Below are 16,124 nucleotides of genomic sequence, written 5' to 3'. Positions count from 1 at the left end.
CACATTTAAAGCAGGTTTATTTGTCTTTTTTTCCACCTTGAGCTTGGGGAGACTGACTGGTCCTGTTTGAACTATTTAGGGGAACTGTTAAAAAAGGAGAAACTAGTTCTAAAGCATTGCAGTTGCTACAACCTATAAGCTGCAAATCGTGCTGCAACGTACAGCTGCCACACAAATGTCCACTCTGCATGTTCCACATGATGATGCTTCCCGTGAATCCGGCAGATGACGCTGTTGCTGTGCCTCCAGGACTCGGCATCATCCAGAGCGCAGCACTACCTTTTAATGTTGAGACAGTGTGTGCTGTAGAAGCCAGGCAGGCATGTGTTTGTGGTGGTGGGAAGAAGCAGGACGATGCTACTTGTTTCCGTAAGCCTTGGTGAGGATTTGGATTCACAGTAGCTGCCCTGCTGCATGGCCCTGAGGATGTACGGCGATGGAGAGGGCACTGTGTGGGACCGGGTCGGACGGCCCCATCGGGACTGTATGTGCTACCTTGGACCTCCTACCACTTTAATGCCGCTGTAAGACATTTTAAACTTTTACTAATGCAGTGAAGCCAATCGATAGGAGGCAGGACGACCTGTTGCGCACTTGATTTCATAGCTACAACGATCAAATAAATTGACTTTATTGAGCTGAGATGTAAAAAATACAAAAACCAAAACATATCCAAATCCCGATTGATGCTTTATACTTAACTGCTTTTGCTGCCTCGTAATAATTGTTTGGAGCCATATTACAATTCTGCAATGGTTATACGGTCTGTGCTAGAGATGTCTGCACAGGGGCACATTTTCCACACCAATTTTCTCTGAGTGGGTCAGTAAATCATGTTTTGCTGTCACATTATGCCAGTAGAAGCTGTCAGGTCGTCGTTACTTTTTGCCAGGTACTCCATACAGCAGAGCCATAGTAGTGCAGATTTCGACCGTTCTTCTTTGTGGTTTACAGACAGCACCAAGTATGCATCTCCTTTGCGTGATAAAAGCACATTTGTTGTAGGGTAGGCGCAGTTTTGTGGTCCAGTGCCTACATGAAGCTGTCACAAATGTCGCTTCTCCATCTCTACAAATCACTCGAGATCGATTCATTAGTTTCACACTCATATAAGTCTATAATAGGCGCTGCACAGTGCATAGTATACAACAAGTGCAGGAGCAGTCACTCTTGCTTAGTGTCTTCACAGTGTTGCCGCGCGCAGGGCCACTGAAGGATGATGATTTCTGTACTGTACGAAGGAGGCGTTGCAGCGGCCCTTAACCCCGGTCTCCGTGGAATATGCAACACCGACTTTCCTGTTTTACCCAAGGAGAAGTCTTACATCATCGACTCATATACACGCTTTACGGACCCACTTCCCTTTGCCAACTGGCCCCACTTTGTCTCAACACCCCTTGTGCTCTCTTTCCAGCGGGATGCGCAAGTCACCCGACGTGAGCCCGAGAAGGCTTTCGGACATCAGCCCTCAGCTCAGGCAGCTCAAGTACCTGGTGGTTGACGAGGCTATCAAAGAAGACCTCAAATCCTCCCGCTCAGTTGAGGACATCAACAGCGCGTCGATAGAGGAGCGAATATTGCGCATCACCGGATATTATGGATATCAGCCTTGGAGTGCAAGCTACAAGAGTGAGTTACACCTGGAGCTGTTACATTTCTCTAGCTGTCATGAATGGAGGGGTTTATGTAGTGGCCAGAGAGGTCAGGTAGCCCAAATATAAGTACTACCAGATTATAAAGTCCTTCTTATCTTGGACACTGGCTTGGCTTTCAGACTGTGCTAATGTTGAGTCTTGACAGATTTAAGATCAGCCTGGTGTGTTCCCTTGAGTCCAACCCTCTGTGGTGGTGGTGACTCGGAACTTGGTACTATAGCATGCCCAAGCACTGTACACTATGAGGCCTTCACAGAGAAAGCTCATCAGTCGGCATCTTCGTTATTATTTACACTAATATGAATGCAGTTTTGTTCCATTTAGAGAATTAACTGTTAAAGTCTGTGTTTCTGGTTGCTGCAGAAGGCGGAGCTGATGTTTGCTTCAGTGGAGCTGGCTGAGCTTGAAGTCAAACAGGGAGAATTTTGCTCAGAGCAATTCATTCTTTGAAGAAAGAAAAGTTGCTAACGTGGCTTTTATTTTCATCTTTCATTTCCTTCTCTGCATAGCTTCACTAGATTTGCATATTTTCTTTTACACAGAACATCAATTGCTTGTAACTGCTCTGTAGCCTGTTACTGATGATGGCTTGATGATGTGCTGGATTGCAGTCTTGCTTCACCTGCTCTGTGGCCTCCTGGACTTCCTTGGCATGGTAGTGTCATGACAAACCAGTTTCTCTCCATTTATCTTAATGAATGTTTCACTGGGGTGACTATTTAGTAGATAACATTATGCTGACTGACACCAAATAGCTGGAAGGCACTTTTTTGTAAATTTCACAAGAGACTGCAATGTAAATCAGCTGCAAGGCTCCTTTAAAATTCACAGACCTATGGCCACCCTGAACTCAGAGCACTATAAAATTCAAAAGACGGCTTCTCTTCACATTCAGATATATCCTTACAAAAATAATATCTATATACGTAGTATGAAAAAAATATGCATGTTGATCAAAGGGGGCATGTGAGATGCTTCAATTATTCAAATAAAAAGTTTCAGGTAAATAATGGAATAAAAACACAGATATCAATAACTGACTCTAAGCAATTTTTTTTTTAAAGCCCACATTTTCTTCATAAAATCTTACCATCCATCCTTCCATTTTTTTCTGCTTATTCAGTTCATGGCTGGGGTGAGCGTGGGGTAGGGGGGCACCGAAGCCTATCCCAGCTATGATAGGGCGAGAGGGCAGGGTACATGCTTGAACAGGCCGCCACCTTATCACAGGGCTAACATGCAGAGACAGAGAACCATTCACACTCAAATTCACACCTATAGCTAATTTAGAATCACCAATTAAACTAACCCCATGCATGTGTTTGCCTGTGGAAGAAAGCAGGTGAAAACCATGTTGAACATGCAAGGCAGAACGGCAGCAGCATGGGTTCAAACCCAGGACTTTCTTGCTGTGAGGCGACAGTGCTCAACACTGTGAGTACTAACCCGGCCATACCAAGAGTAAACAAGACGATAAACAAAGACAAAGCAAATATAGAGAAATATTGGTCTTTAGAGCCTTATATGCATATAGCAGTAAGCAAAAGTCTCAAGCCTCCCTTTATTTCTTCTTCATTTCAATCATTTTGAATTTATCTTGTCATTTTTTAAAGTGGTCTTAAGCAATATTCTTCAGGATTTCTGAAAGTTATTCTAGGTTTTGGTTTTGCTTGTTTGCTTGTTTTTCTGTGGACATTGGCTATTATTTGCTCAGTTTCAGTCTAGTCCACACATCCAAACATTTTTTTTGTTTGTTTGTTTGCCACACTGACCTATGAGTGAATAAAAAAAAGCACCTATCTCAAGCGATGAACCAATTTAAAGAACTGTCTTTAGAGACTTTGTTTCTAGCAGTCTGTTTCAAATCACATATTTATATAAAACCCATTTTGCAAGCAATGTTTTTTGTGTGCAGGTGACTTAAATACATCATTAAGAACAATGATTTAAACAATTTCAGCATTTCATTCAGCTCTATACAACTGTAGCTGCATCATTTTAATGTAATGTAATTATAATTATAGTAGCTGTTCTGGAACGACATCACTAAAAATTGCTTGTTAAACTGGAACTGTTTTTATATCAATTGATTGGTACCAAAAATTGGATTCTTTTAGCTTTCTTCTGTTTCTGACAACGCAGTCCAAAAGTAAAATTATTACAGGCCAAATCAATACAGCCTTCAGATCCTCTGAGACCACCGTGTCGCAGGTGTTTTTCGTGGGGACAGAGGTCCCATTAGCCATCCTTTGCACACAGCTGGAGGCTACATGTTGATTGGAGAGCAGCTCAAAAATCTGTAGCTAATGGCTAAAGAGTGGAGGACTGATGCTGAAAGCAGCCAATTTCAAGACAGGTGGGGGGACTGAGTACATCTCAGCAGAGTGCAAAGAATTGCCTGTTTGTTTCATTTACCACCAGCCTTACCAAACTGGCACATGTGCTCTTTAACACAGGAGTTTATGTGCACCACCAAGGGGCATTGCTTCTGCTGACTTTGAACAAAATGTGCATTTATAAAACCTGCCCTCATCATGATTAATTAAGCGTAACTGAATGTCCTCTTCTAAGACTGATTAAAATTTTGAGTGAAGAGCGACTCCCTGAAGCAGAATAACGCTCAAAGGTACAAGAAAACTTTATTAAGAGAGTATCATCGCTTTCTTCTTTACCTCAGGAGCCTGTGAAACACACGCTAACAAAAAATAGACATATTTTACTGCTTAATAAAATGTAAACCATTTTAAACTAATTTTTTTTTTGCAGTTACTTAAACTTCTTTCACCTTTGCTGGATATATAAAATGTGCTAAAATGTGAGGTGGTAGTTTTTGAACATGTTGAGGATATTTTAATGCGCCATCATAAAAAGAGAGTTTACTTGCTGCTGCTGCTCCTTTCAGAGTTTTGCTAAGGCGGGGTTTCCATTCGTAAGTTTGGTCTGCTCGTCATACTTCCTCCCCACAGAGAGAAGTGCTGTTCTCTAAGATTAGACCGTTTCTTTTTCTGCGTAATTGCCTCCTTTGGTTTCTCAGGTTCCACAGAGAAGGGAACAATTTGTCAGACAAACAGACTTTGCTCTTTCTTCTAATATACTTGCACTATCTATCACAAATGTAGTGTCCCCTCTGGTGCAAATTTAGAGCTTCACGAGGTTAGATTCTATTTTGAGCTCAGGGTTTGGGCATGGTGAGACACAAACGCTGGAGCAGGTTGGAGAAAGCACAGTCTATGCGCATATACAGATTCGCTGCTCGCTGTAACAGGACAGCTGGAAGGGGTGGGCGAGGTGTGGCTTTACTGTGAGAATGACTCCTTTCAACTCTCTGGAAGCTGAGGGGAAAGATGGAAATAGTTATGCAGATGCACTGTCTCACCTGCCCAGCTGCCTATGGATGAATGCAGCTTGCACACTAGCTTAAAACTCCTAAACGACAGCTAAAGATTTCCTTTCCACATTAGTGTTCAACAAATGATGGAAGGCGTAAATGCAGTAAATGCAGCTTTCAATCAACAAAGCAAAAAATAGACATAGTGTACTTATCCTTAGGTTGCATCAATGTAGGGACCAGACTTTGATATCAGCTGATATCATCCCTGTTCATATAGATCTATCTGCAAATGACAATTTACAGACTTTGTCATTTCACCAATTTGTTGTTGGAAACATGTTCAAAGCTGCTGTGATGAAGAACTGACGCAAGAACCAACAAAAATGTAAAACAAACAAACAAACAGGGGGGAAAAACTGGCATTGGCAACTCTCCATTACATTTTGCACGTCAGCAGTGATGTCGCCCCAGAATTGGTGCAGTCCAACTTTTTTTTCTTATTTTAATATTTTATTTCTTGATTTTTATCCTGCCACAGCATAAAAAAACACACCGACACTGCCAGACACTAAAATACAGGCGACTGAAGATGTTGTGACCGCCACGACAGTATTGACATTGAAGACATTATTTCATCTATTAAGTTGTCCAAACCCACCTGGCCATATGTTCAGTTCAATTCAGTTTTATTTATATAGCACCAAATTACAACAGCAGTCACCTCAAGGTGCTTTATATTGTACAGTAGATCCTACAATAATACATACAGAGAAAAACCCAACATTCATATGACCCCCTATGAGCAAGCACTTTGGCGACAGTGGGAAGGAAAAACTCCCTTTTAACAGGAAGAAACCTCCGGCAGAACCAGCTCAGGGAGGGGCGGCCATCTGCTGCGACCGGTTGGGGTGAGAGAAGGAAAACAGGATAAAGACATGCTGTGGAAGAGAGACAGAGATTAGTAACAGGTAGGGATGGGTACCGGTGTCCGGTGCCATGATGGCACCGGTTCTGACATAAACGGTAGTAACCAGACCGAAAAGCAGCGCACATTTCGGTGCTTTATTTTCGGTGCTTTTTTTTTCCTGAGCTGTGATACACTTCTAGCCAATCATTTTACGTTTCCGAGGATAGTAGGCGGGGCCAGGTACATACGTTCAGTTAGAGCAGAGCTACAGATTAAAAATGCCCAAGGCGAAGCGGTCAAAAGTCTGGCTGTACTTCACAGCAAAATATGCAAACTCAGCAGCCTGCAACAAGTGCTTTAAGCTGATACTGTGATACTGTCAAAGGAGGTAACACCAAGAATCCGATTAAACAGCTGGCGACGCATAGCGTTTTTTTTAAAAGCCGAGAAATGCGCCGTATTTGATAGCTTGCTGCGAGACCTCACACCGTGCACGTCGGGTGGGTTGCCAGTTATCGGACCCGGAGCAACATCCCCCAAAAACCCGAAGAATAGAGTCCTGGCCCCTAGCCCTGCCAGTGTAGCAGAAATGATGATGCAGCAGCAGCCGTTCTTCTCTGCATGAGTAGCTTCATGTTGTTCGTGTGTAATTTACGTTGAGTAGGCTAACCACGTTATTACATTAATGCATGTAAGGTGAACTAGCAAACATCATCATAGCTACATGCGGCTGTCTTCTTGTTTGATGGCAGATACTCCCTTCACCCTGGCCAAAAAGGCTAAAATGACCAAAGAAAAAGTGGGAAACAGTTAAACATGAGAGGTTTTTGGACAAAGTTTGTTTTTTCCATTGTTTAAGCACTGCTTCCAGCCAAGAGTGATAGCATATATGCCACATAGCTGCAGAAAAGGCACACATTGTTATCTTTTTACAAAAAAAACCAGCTGAACATGAGAGGTTTTTGGACAAAGTTTGTGTTCTCCATTCTTTAAGCACCGGTTCGAGCACCGTTTAAGCACCGGCACCGTTTCAAAAGTACCGATTTGGCACCGGTATCGGATAAAACCTAAACGATACCCATCCCTAGTAACAGGTACGATTCAATGCAGAGAGGTCTATTAACACATAGTGAGTGAGAAAGGTGACTGGAAAGGAAAAACTCAATGCATCATGGGAATCCCCCGGCAGCCTACGTCTATTGCAGCATAACTAAGGGAGGATTCAGGGTCACCTGGTCCAGCCCTAACTATGTGCTTTAGCAAAAAGGAACGTTTAAGCCTAATCTTAAAAGTAGAGATAGAGATGTGAAAAAGTAACTGTCCCCTAAACCTAATAACTGGTTGTCCTAACCTTGGCCCAGTCTTTTTTGCTGAATTGTTTGAATTCAGTCACATTGAAGGGTTTTTGAGGATGGACAACTTGTTTAAGGTCATATCAAAGCAACTCAATCACATTTAAGGTCCACCTCCCAAGCCTTCAATGTTTTGAACCATTCACAGGTGGACTTGCTGGTTTGTTTTGGATCATTATGATATATATTTATATATACCATCTCATTAATCCAGTGTGATAAGTTGCTTGGAGAGATAGACTTCCAGTTTAAAAGAATAAGCCACTTGGCATCATTCCTAGATGCAGAGCAATGCAGGTTTTGATCAGATTTAGTCAGTCTTCATTTTTATGTAGAAGTCTTGTCCACAGATGAGTAAAACGGGTTTAAGGTTTTGTCTTAGAATTTTGAAAGGTACTCTGGGAAAGTCAATAATTAGCTGGAAAAAATGAATAAATGAAAACAGATTTTTCTTATTTTATTCTCTGTGCCAAGTGGAACTATCACTGTGAAACCTCAGCTTTCTCCAATCCTGTAGCCCCTGTTCAGGTCAAGGGACTCGGCGCACAGAGCAGGCACGGGTCGTGATCATGCTCAGTCGAAGGAGAACATCTGTTTACAGATTCACTATTAAATTTCTGCCTGTTCACATGCGGAGTCATCCACAAAGAAGCATAAAGGGGTAACAGGAAATGAGAGGGCAGCAGAGCAGTGCTTAGGTAAACACTGGGTACCCTGCACAGCTTCTTCTGTGAACTATTCTTCTTCTTTAGTGCATTCATTATTAAAACACTGCTACATGTTTTAGTGATATGCATAACATAGAACACACTATAAAAAACCTAGATACCCAGAGGACTTTAAAATCATGACATATTTATTATTTTATTATGTAAATGGTCTAACAGTGGAGCATGTACAGTATAAGCCCCCCTGGACAAGTGTATTTTTGGCTTTTTACCATCTCCAGTACAGTAGATGCAGCTCCTCTTGCGTAACATCGCATCCATAATTGAGGAGGACGCATAGATCATCACACACCTGCTCCTGAAGTCCAGCTTGTGCTTATTGAACGGGTGGCGCTGCAGTTCAGCTACTGAAGAAACACTTTGAAGATGGGGGAAAAAAAGAAAGAAAATCCAATCTTGTCTCTGCTCTCAGTGTCATCCAAAGTGGTGCAGATTACTGCAGAGAAGTGGTGGATGCAGAGGAGTAAATGAGTGTGCAGGTCCAGTGGGTTTTGACATAGTATAGTGTTAGGATTTGGTGCTTCATGCAGAGGGACTCAGAGAGAGGAGAGAGTTTCAAATGTATTGCATGCATGTGCGGTGTAGCTGTATAGCTGTCGTTGTTGGTGCTTGTGTTTTAAAGAATTAATCCTGATGACAACAGCCCAAACTGAAGTACAGCTGTAGTGCTCGGTTCTCAGTGCTCGCTCTTCCTTGTAATGGAAATCCTGCCAGTTGAATGCCAAATCCGTTCTGCTGTCAGCCCTTTCTTCTTCTCACTCCTTTTATCTGCTGTTAATTAGAAGTTGGGAAATGATGACTCCTACCTCTGCGTAATTAATCCAGGGTCTGCTGTGGCCTGCACAGTGCATCATTGTCTGCGCTGGCCACAGAAGAGCAGTGCCTGGGAGCCGGAAGAGCAAAGTGTAAATGGGGTTGTGCGAGTAATTAGGAGGCTTATTTTGGGCAGCTTGATATACAAGATGAATACAGATGGCAGCTCGTAACACTGATACACACAAACACAACGGTTCAGTAACTTCTCCAAACCACAGCATGTTGATACATTGGACTTGTGTTTCCATTCACTCTGCTCATTGCCTTTAGACATCATTAAAAAAACTGGTGCCTCATTAAAAACAAGACTGGAATTTAATCTTGATGCTTGGCACAGATGTAAGAGTCAAGAGTGAAAGTGTGGAAAACTTAGAAAGGAAGAAGTTCCTTCTATATGTCAGTCCTGTGGTTTTAGGGAGCAGTGTTATATCTAGTTATAAAAGTCCTGGACTGGGTAATATCCTGTGGCCTCTTTTCTCACCTCTTTCCATTTCTCGGTCACATTAAACAAAGATTCCTTTAATTTTCTGCCGGTTTTGCATGATCACCACATTATTCTCCCCAGTGCTCACTTTCTTATTACAGTCAGGCCTAAAAGTGCCGTAAAATCCAGCAATGACTCGGAGAAGTTAGTTACATACTTGGAAGAGAAGTATGTCTCAAAAAAATTGAGGAAAACTGTCAAGCTGGTTGCAAAACAACTAACACAGTTGTATTTTTTTTATCATCTTTGGAATATTTTTTTAAAAATCCAATCTTTTTCAAAACACTTAGAGACACGAACGTGCTCGTACGTGCTTTTATTTCTTCGCGCCTTAGCAGAAAATCTGTTGAACGACTGCAGCTGGCAGACTTTTAACTAGAACAAAGAGATGGTATTACATCACTGCCCCTCCCATTTTGGTGTTTTTAACGCTGTCTGCCAGTTTGTTTCCGAATCAATTTTAATACATTGATTATCTTTGAGACCCTACGTGGCCTTGCTCCCAGCTACACGCCTGACCTCTTAGCACCATATGCACTTTTGTTTTATTCTGTTGCTCTTGTAAAGCACTTTGTCACATAGATTTTGAAAGTGCTATATAAATAAAGTTATTATTATTATTTTTATTTATTAATTTGTTTTAATGGATCAAACAGCTATGTACTCTATAAACTGCAAAATTTAGATTTTATATAAAAGATAGTTGTAGTCACCCTGACATCACCCACTGGCGGTCTAATATGTTAATCTAGCATAGAAACATATGAGAAACGTGTTTACTGAGGCAATAAAGTGAGATCTAATGTGCTTTCTAACAAAAAATACATAAAACTGTGCTTTCGCAACCAGATAAGTGCTCTTTGCTGCATATTAGAAGGAATGCAGGTTCAAGCCGCTTGCACATCGTCATTGCATTTCATTGCAGACCTGGAATTGACCTTTTTTTGTACTAGCCATGCAGACTATCTGCCTAAAAATAAGAGGAAAACTAAAGTATCAACCAACTAATAAACATGATTAAAAAGTTATTTTCCTTAGGATAAGAGAGGTAAAAGGAAAGGATGGACTTTTAGAAGTGGAATCACAAAATAATAAATATATTTGTGTATGTACTAAAATATTGCAAGAGTTTTGAAAACCTTCTTTTGTGAGTATAGTGGCCTAAAGATAATACTGTAGATAAATATATTACATGTGGAGGTATATTTTTAGCCAGCTTCCAGGAGCAGGACCACAGTTAATACTGTCATAAATCTATAAATGCCTACTTGTCCTGCACACCTGCTTAATCTCAGTTTAGAGTTTCCTACCTTCCCCCTCCCTGACTCTTTTTTTTCTTTCTCATGGGGGGATTCCCAGCAACACTTGGCAGCTGCATGCATCATTTCTCAGCATCACACTAAAGTCTGCTTCAAAGATCAGCTGTGTGCAAGCATTAAGGCTTTATCAGTGAAAAACATGCAGTAATGTGTGTCATCTACACCAAAAACAAGGTAATTATCCAATAAGCAGAAAATGTGAAACGAGCCTGTTTACCGCCAGCAATCAAAACAAAGGGCAGCGAATCTGCTGAACACTGTTGAGAGCACACTATCTACACACTCTGTGCAGTTTCTCCAGGGTCAGCGCTCCTCTCATCTGCATTAGTGAGTCACGTTAACCAGAGGCACACAGCAAAGAGCTGATGACTCATTTTCAAGTTCTAATTTGTGTTTGTTTTAAACCTGATACTTTGTCCCCGGGAATAAACACCGATGTTGATAAATTGCATGAAGTATTTCAGCAGGATAAAGGGACAGCTTTTAAAGGTCATAGCTGATTATGATCACTTTAAGTAAGCGAATAGTAATATTGTGCTTGAGTGTGCTAAACTGATGTGTTGCTGCAGATATACGGTCAGTATTTAACTGTTTGTTAGAAATGGATACAACTTTGTTGATCATTAACATCGGGCTGTGAGACTGCATCATTGCAATCAAGACTGTGTGAAGGGACCGGTTCTTATAAAGCGCTTTTCTACTCTACTTGAGCACTTTTATACAACGTGTCTCATCCACTCATTCATAAGAATTTTTTTTCCTATCTAACATTCACACACATTCGTACGTAGAGCATCCTGGGGTTCAGTATCTGCACAGGTTTTCCTAGTTTTGAGAGCACAGTTACATCAAACCTTATTATACAGATTAAAAATACAGTATTTCATAATGGATCTGTAGTTTTTATTTGGCAGCATTGCTGATTTACAAGCAACTTAAAAATGCCCAACGACTGAACCAGTTATTGACTGACCTTAGCGTGGCATTGACACACTCGGCATCGCTTTACCATACCAGAGGGCGTTATATGTTTGGATTACATACGGTCCAGATACAAGCCTTTGCTGGTAGCAAAGATGCACAAAGCCATGGCCATATAGTTTATGGTGCATGATTATCCACAAAACTAAAGAGCCTTTTAAAAAATGCACTATTATCTATTTTCTGGCACTGTAGTCATGCAAAGTCTGCGTACACCTCTTTCCTATTTACCTATTTAATGTGTCTGGAAGTTATTTGTTATATATGTTAATGTATTTGTGACTGAAGCTTTGTAACAGAGAGAGAGTTGCAGTTTTATTGCACAAATGTCAGTGATATACTCTTGAAACTTGAAGTCCAGCCACTCCCAGCCACAGGTTCATCTGGCTTAGACTTTACTCTTAAAGAGAAACTGGTCTGTACCATCACTGCTGTTGATCTCAGCATACAGTATGACACTTGAATGCATGTATTGTGGTCTTTTGCAAGGGAAAGAACAGCTATGAATGCTGCAAGGTCTGGTAAACAGACTCATTTGGCACAATGTTCATGTATCAGCTGGTCTTAGCTGTGCTTTCTGTTGTCTTTAAAAGATGGCGAACAGTTAGTGCTCTGGGGCTGGAGGGTTGTATTCGTGCAGCCCGGGGGGAAGCAGGGATAAAACATTACAGTGAAAGCACAAGGAAGCTGTTGCAGCTGACGGATAATTTTTCATGCTAACACTGTACATCACTATTCACAATGAAGCAGCTTCGCTCTTTGTCACTTTTCTCAATCCCAGGATTAATGGACTTGTTTGACATTTTGGGAAATTTGCATACTTTTTTTTCACCTAGGCATAAAACCCCACATTTTCCTGCCTCTGTGTTTTGTACAGATTTGTTTACACAGACATCCGTTTGGGTAATCCTCTTACCTGACTCTTAGGAAGAATGCGAGTAAGCACATTTCACCAAATGTCAAACTGTTCCTTCCAGTGTTACCTGATGATACTCGATGTGCAAGCTACTTGTGAATGTGTGAGACAGACTTGCTTCCTAAGAGAGGAACAAAAGCCACAAAAAGCCTGAACAGATCTGTCAGAGAAAAAGAGCGTGCTTTGGAAGAATAGCAACAATAAAGACTAACAGGATGAATCTATTTCTATATCTAGATGATAGAGACCTCCTATACACCCTGCATAACGTGTGATAGGCCACGGGCTATGATAGGCCAGTCTCTGCAAGAGAAAATGATCACCGCTTATCACTGGTAAAACATTTGACATCTGATTCCTTTTGTCTAAAATTGTTCAGAGGGGAATAATCATCAGTGAGCACTGCACAGGCAGCGCCTTTAATCTGTTTTGAAAGCGATATTTTGGTTTTATGGCCTGCTTAGAACGAGATCTAATTACCGTATTACAAGTTTGGACTTCAACCAGCCGAAAGGTTCAAATTAAATAGAAGGATGGCGGTGGTAAACTGAAATAGATAAGATTATACAGATGTAATACCACATCAGAATCACACTTATAAGGAGCACGCTGCTGTCAAGGCAAGTCTCTCAATCTCCTCTTCCATCTCACAGATTATTGGCACGCTCGCAGGAGTCTCACTAATGAGTGAGTGTAAGCAGTTGATTTTCTGTGGACTCTAGAAGCTATGAGCCACCAGACATCCAGCTATCTCCCTGGTTCCTCAATGAGTTTCTCAGTGATGAACGATAACCCAATGTAAGCTTTGAAAACTCCCCAGATGACTGGTTTTTATGAGTGTTGCTGTGCTTTAAAGTCTCAGTGCAGTATATTAATGCATAATTGAAAGAAAATGATCTGTACTGTGATTAAAGCAATATCAGTGCATCTCAGTTGTCTTTAAAACATGCAGAAAGATTCAGTTTTATGCAAAGTCTGCACAGGGGGATTAAAAAAGTATCTTCCTTGATTTGGTTCAGATGGTTTCATCTGAACTGAAACTTTTTGGTGTCTTCCAAGAAAGTCAATTTTCTGTGAGAAACACTCTTCTATAGCATAATGGGAGGATTTAAGTATTAAATTAAGAGGTCTGTAATGGGGCTGTAGTTGGATGGTGAGAGATGCGATAGCCGAGGGAGTGAATCTTCCCCGTGCATGTCACTATAAGTCATTATTATAGCCTTCCAGCCCTCAGCGCACAAAGTATCCAACGCTGGGTCAGGAAATCAGGCAATTAAAGGAGCTGCGGACGTGGATCAGAACTGACAGCCAATGGGGGAGCGCAGAAGGAGCCAGGAAGGCTTAAACCTCCTCTACCCTCAGGGAACTGACTGGTCCACATCTCTCAGCCCACTACATGTACAGAGCAGCTACTTAATCAGATTGCTTATTCAAATCAAAGAAAGCAAAAGCCTCCATTTGCCCAAGTATCACACCGTCATTTAAAACCAGTACTCTGACAGATCAGTTCACAGGATGAAAATTGTGTTGAGAATTTGCTGCTATTATTGTTTCCTGATCAAGAATAAATATGGTAACATTTAATGAAATGTGCAAAAGTCTCACGCCTTAATTTCTTAATATTTTGTTTCCAAGGAGTCAGACTATCTTGTAACTTTTTAAAGTGGCCATGAGCAATAGGTCTCCAAGCTTATAGAGGGTTTTTTCCACATTTTTCTTTGGACATTGGCTACTTTTCACTCATTTCAGTCTAATTCTTGTACCTGACCATTTTCAGAGGAATTTGAGTTTTGTTTTCCTTCGTTAAACAACTTAACACTGACCTATGAATCCCTCAAGCATGGAAAAAGTAACTCAAAGGACGGATCAATCTTGTGTCTACACCTAACAGACAACTTAGCAAAGAACCAATGTTAAATTGTATATTTAAATACCTGCAAACAAGCATGTTTATTTAGTGAAGCCTATGAAAAATGACAAAGATAAGACAGTTTAACGGGCATGAAGGAGAGTCCTAAAGAATGATATTAGCGAAAAGCTTCATATATTGGCGTGCCATGTGGACAAAGGAGAAATTGCAGATGAACAGTATCTAAAATGAACTCGAGAAATACGCGGAACACCTCCAGGGATCTGCCATTCAGTTGATCCATCTACTGTTTGCTGAAGCTTTATCAGAAATGGTCTTGAGTCGTTCTTAAGGAAGGAAATCAGAGAGAAAAGGGCGAGGTATTGCAAATTCCACAAGAACTGGATGGAAATAACAGTCTTGTGGAGTGATGAATACCAATATGAAATTTCTGGCTCAAATATTTGTTAGTATGTATGGTAGATTTTTCCACAACACTAAATGGAACACCACCTCGAAAGCATTTAATGGGCAACAGCTTAAATTTTCAGCATGGCAATGATCCCTAACATACTGCCAATGCAGTAAAAACATACCTGGGGGGAAAACCCCCACAGTGTAGCAATATTAGTGATGGACTGGCCTCCCCAGAGCCTGGAGTGCAACAGTATTAAATCAGTGTGCCATCATTTTGACAGAGAAAGGAAGAAAAGGCAGACAACATCCGAAGAAGAGCTTTGAATGTCCTTCAAGCAGCCCGGAGAACTATTCCTGAAGACTACTCAAAGAAACTACAAGAAAGCTTGGCTAAGAGATTCAGTGTTTTTGCCTTATTTATATTCTGTATTTCCATATAGGTTCCAGCAAAATGCTGCACCTATTTCCCATTTTCTTAGAGAACTTTAGATTATATCAGTTTAATGATTTGTGCATTGAATTAGTGAGGAGCATAGTGTTTATGACAGGCTATTGAGTTTACTGAGTTGTCTGCTATTTTTAAATAAGAGTTTTACATTTCCCCAGCTTGAATATGATCATTATATATCCTGGCTAAATGGCGTAAATGGTCTGAAAATCAGATAAGCCCTGAAATGCAGCGCACCTCTCTTTCCTTTCCACCCTTGAATCCAGGGTAATTACTGCAAAGAATGAAACATGATATTTTTCGCATATCTTTCTTATGCTACGCTTATAATGAGGAGACTACCCTGTAATAAGATCTACTTTCAATTGAAGGATGAATTGCCTCATTTAGGAAACTCCATCAGCAGCTGATGAAGAAAGCAGCTCCTCCATAAATGCTATAACACGCACACAAAGCTGTGCATTTTACAGCTATGGGAACACAAAGGCATCAAGCTCTATTTTTGTCCAGCACTGACTGCTCACTCACTGACTGGCTGTTCTCGGTGTTTGAGGTTGGAGTGAAAAAGGGGAGCTGGAGGAGAAAAAGAGTGTGAATATTACACTGATGACAGCACGCACACCTGCTGGTCTTTTGAAGGCTCTCCAAACACCTTCTGCTGTAGTGGATGAGATGATAGGTTTTACTAGTGTTCAGAAAACCAGTTTGATCAGTGGTGAAAGCGATCTAGCTGGACCCGGCAACTAATCAACACTTCAAAGACAAAGACTAACAGATCAGAAGCTAAATAATAAATCTCTTTTTTTCGTTTGGTCTCTAACAAGAAAACACTTTTCCCTCCCTGGGAAAGGCTATTATATTGTCGCTGCTGCAACTGACAACTGTTTTTAACTGCTGCTTTCTGTTGTTTGAGCCTGTTCC

At 41.0% G+C, this 16,124-nt stretch overlaps 1 protein-coding gene across 1 annotated transcript in view; it reads left to right on the top strand.

Annotated features, from left to right (window-relative positions):
- Nucleotides 1–310: 310 nt before the first annotated feature.
- The window catches only part of slc35f3b (solute carrier family 35 member F3b), a 51,342-nt gene continuing 35,528 nt past the window's right edge, over nucleotides 311–16,124 (top strand). The window contains exons 1-2 of the mRNA XM_086259779.1: nucleotides 311–524; nucleotides 1,415–1,629. Of these exons, the coding sequence (XP_086115905.1) occupies nucleotides 415–524; nucleotides 1,415–1,629 (325 nt within the window). The 5' untranslated portion in view covers nucleotides 311–414. The remainder of the gene's footprint in view (nucleotides 525–1,414; nucleotides 1,630–16,124) is intronic.

This window comes from Aulonocara sp. 'chitande type north' Nkhata Bay, linkage group LG13 (assembly GCF_057382095.1).
Source record: "Aulonocara sp. 'chitande type north' Nkhata Bay isolate Kocher_YH1m ecotype deep benthic linkage group LG13, A_spYH_male_GT1.1, whole genome shotgun sequence".
Classification (NCBI taxonomy): domain Eukaryota; kingdom Metazoa; phylum Chordata; class Actinopteri; order Cichliformes; family Cichlidae; genus Aulonocara; species Aulonocara sp. 'chitande type north' Nkhata Bay.
Note: the sequence above shows the minus strand (reverse complement) of the source record. Positions and strands in the feature narration are given on the sequence as shown.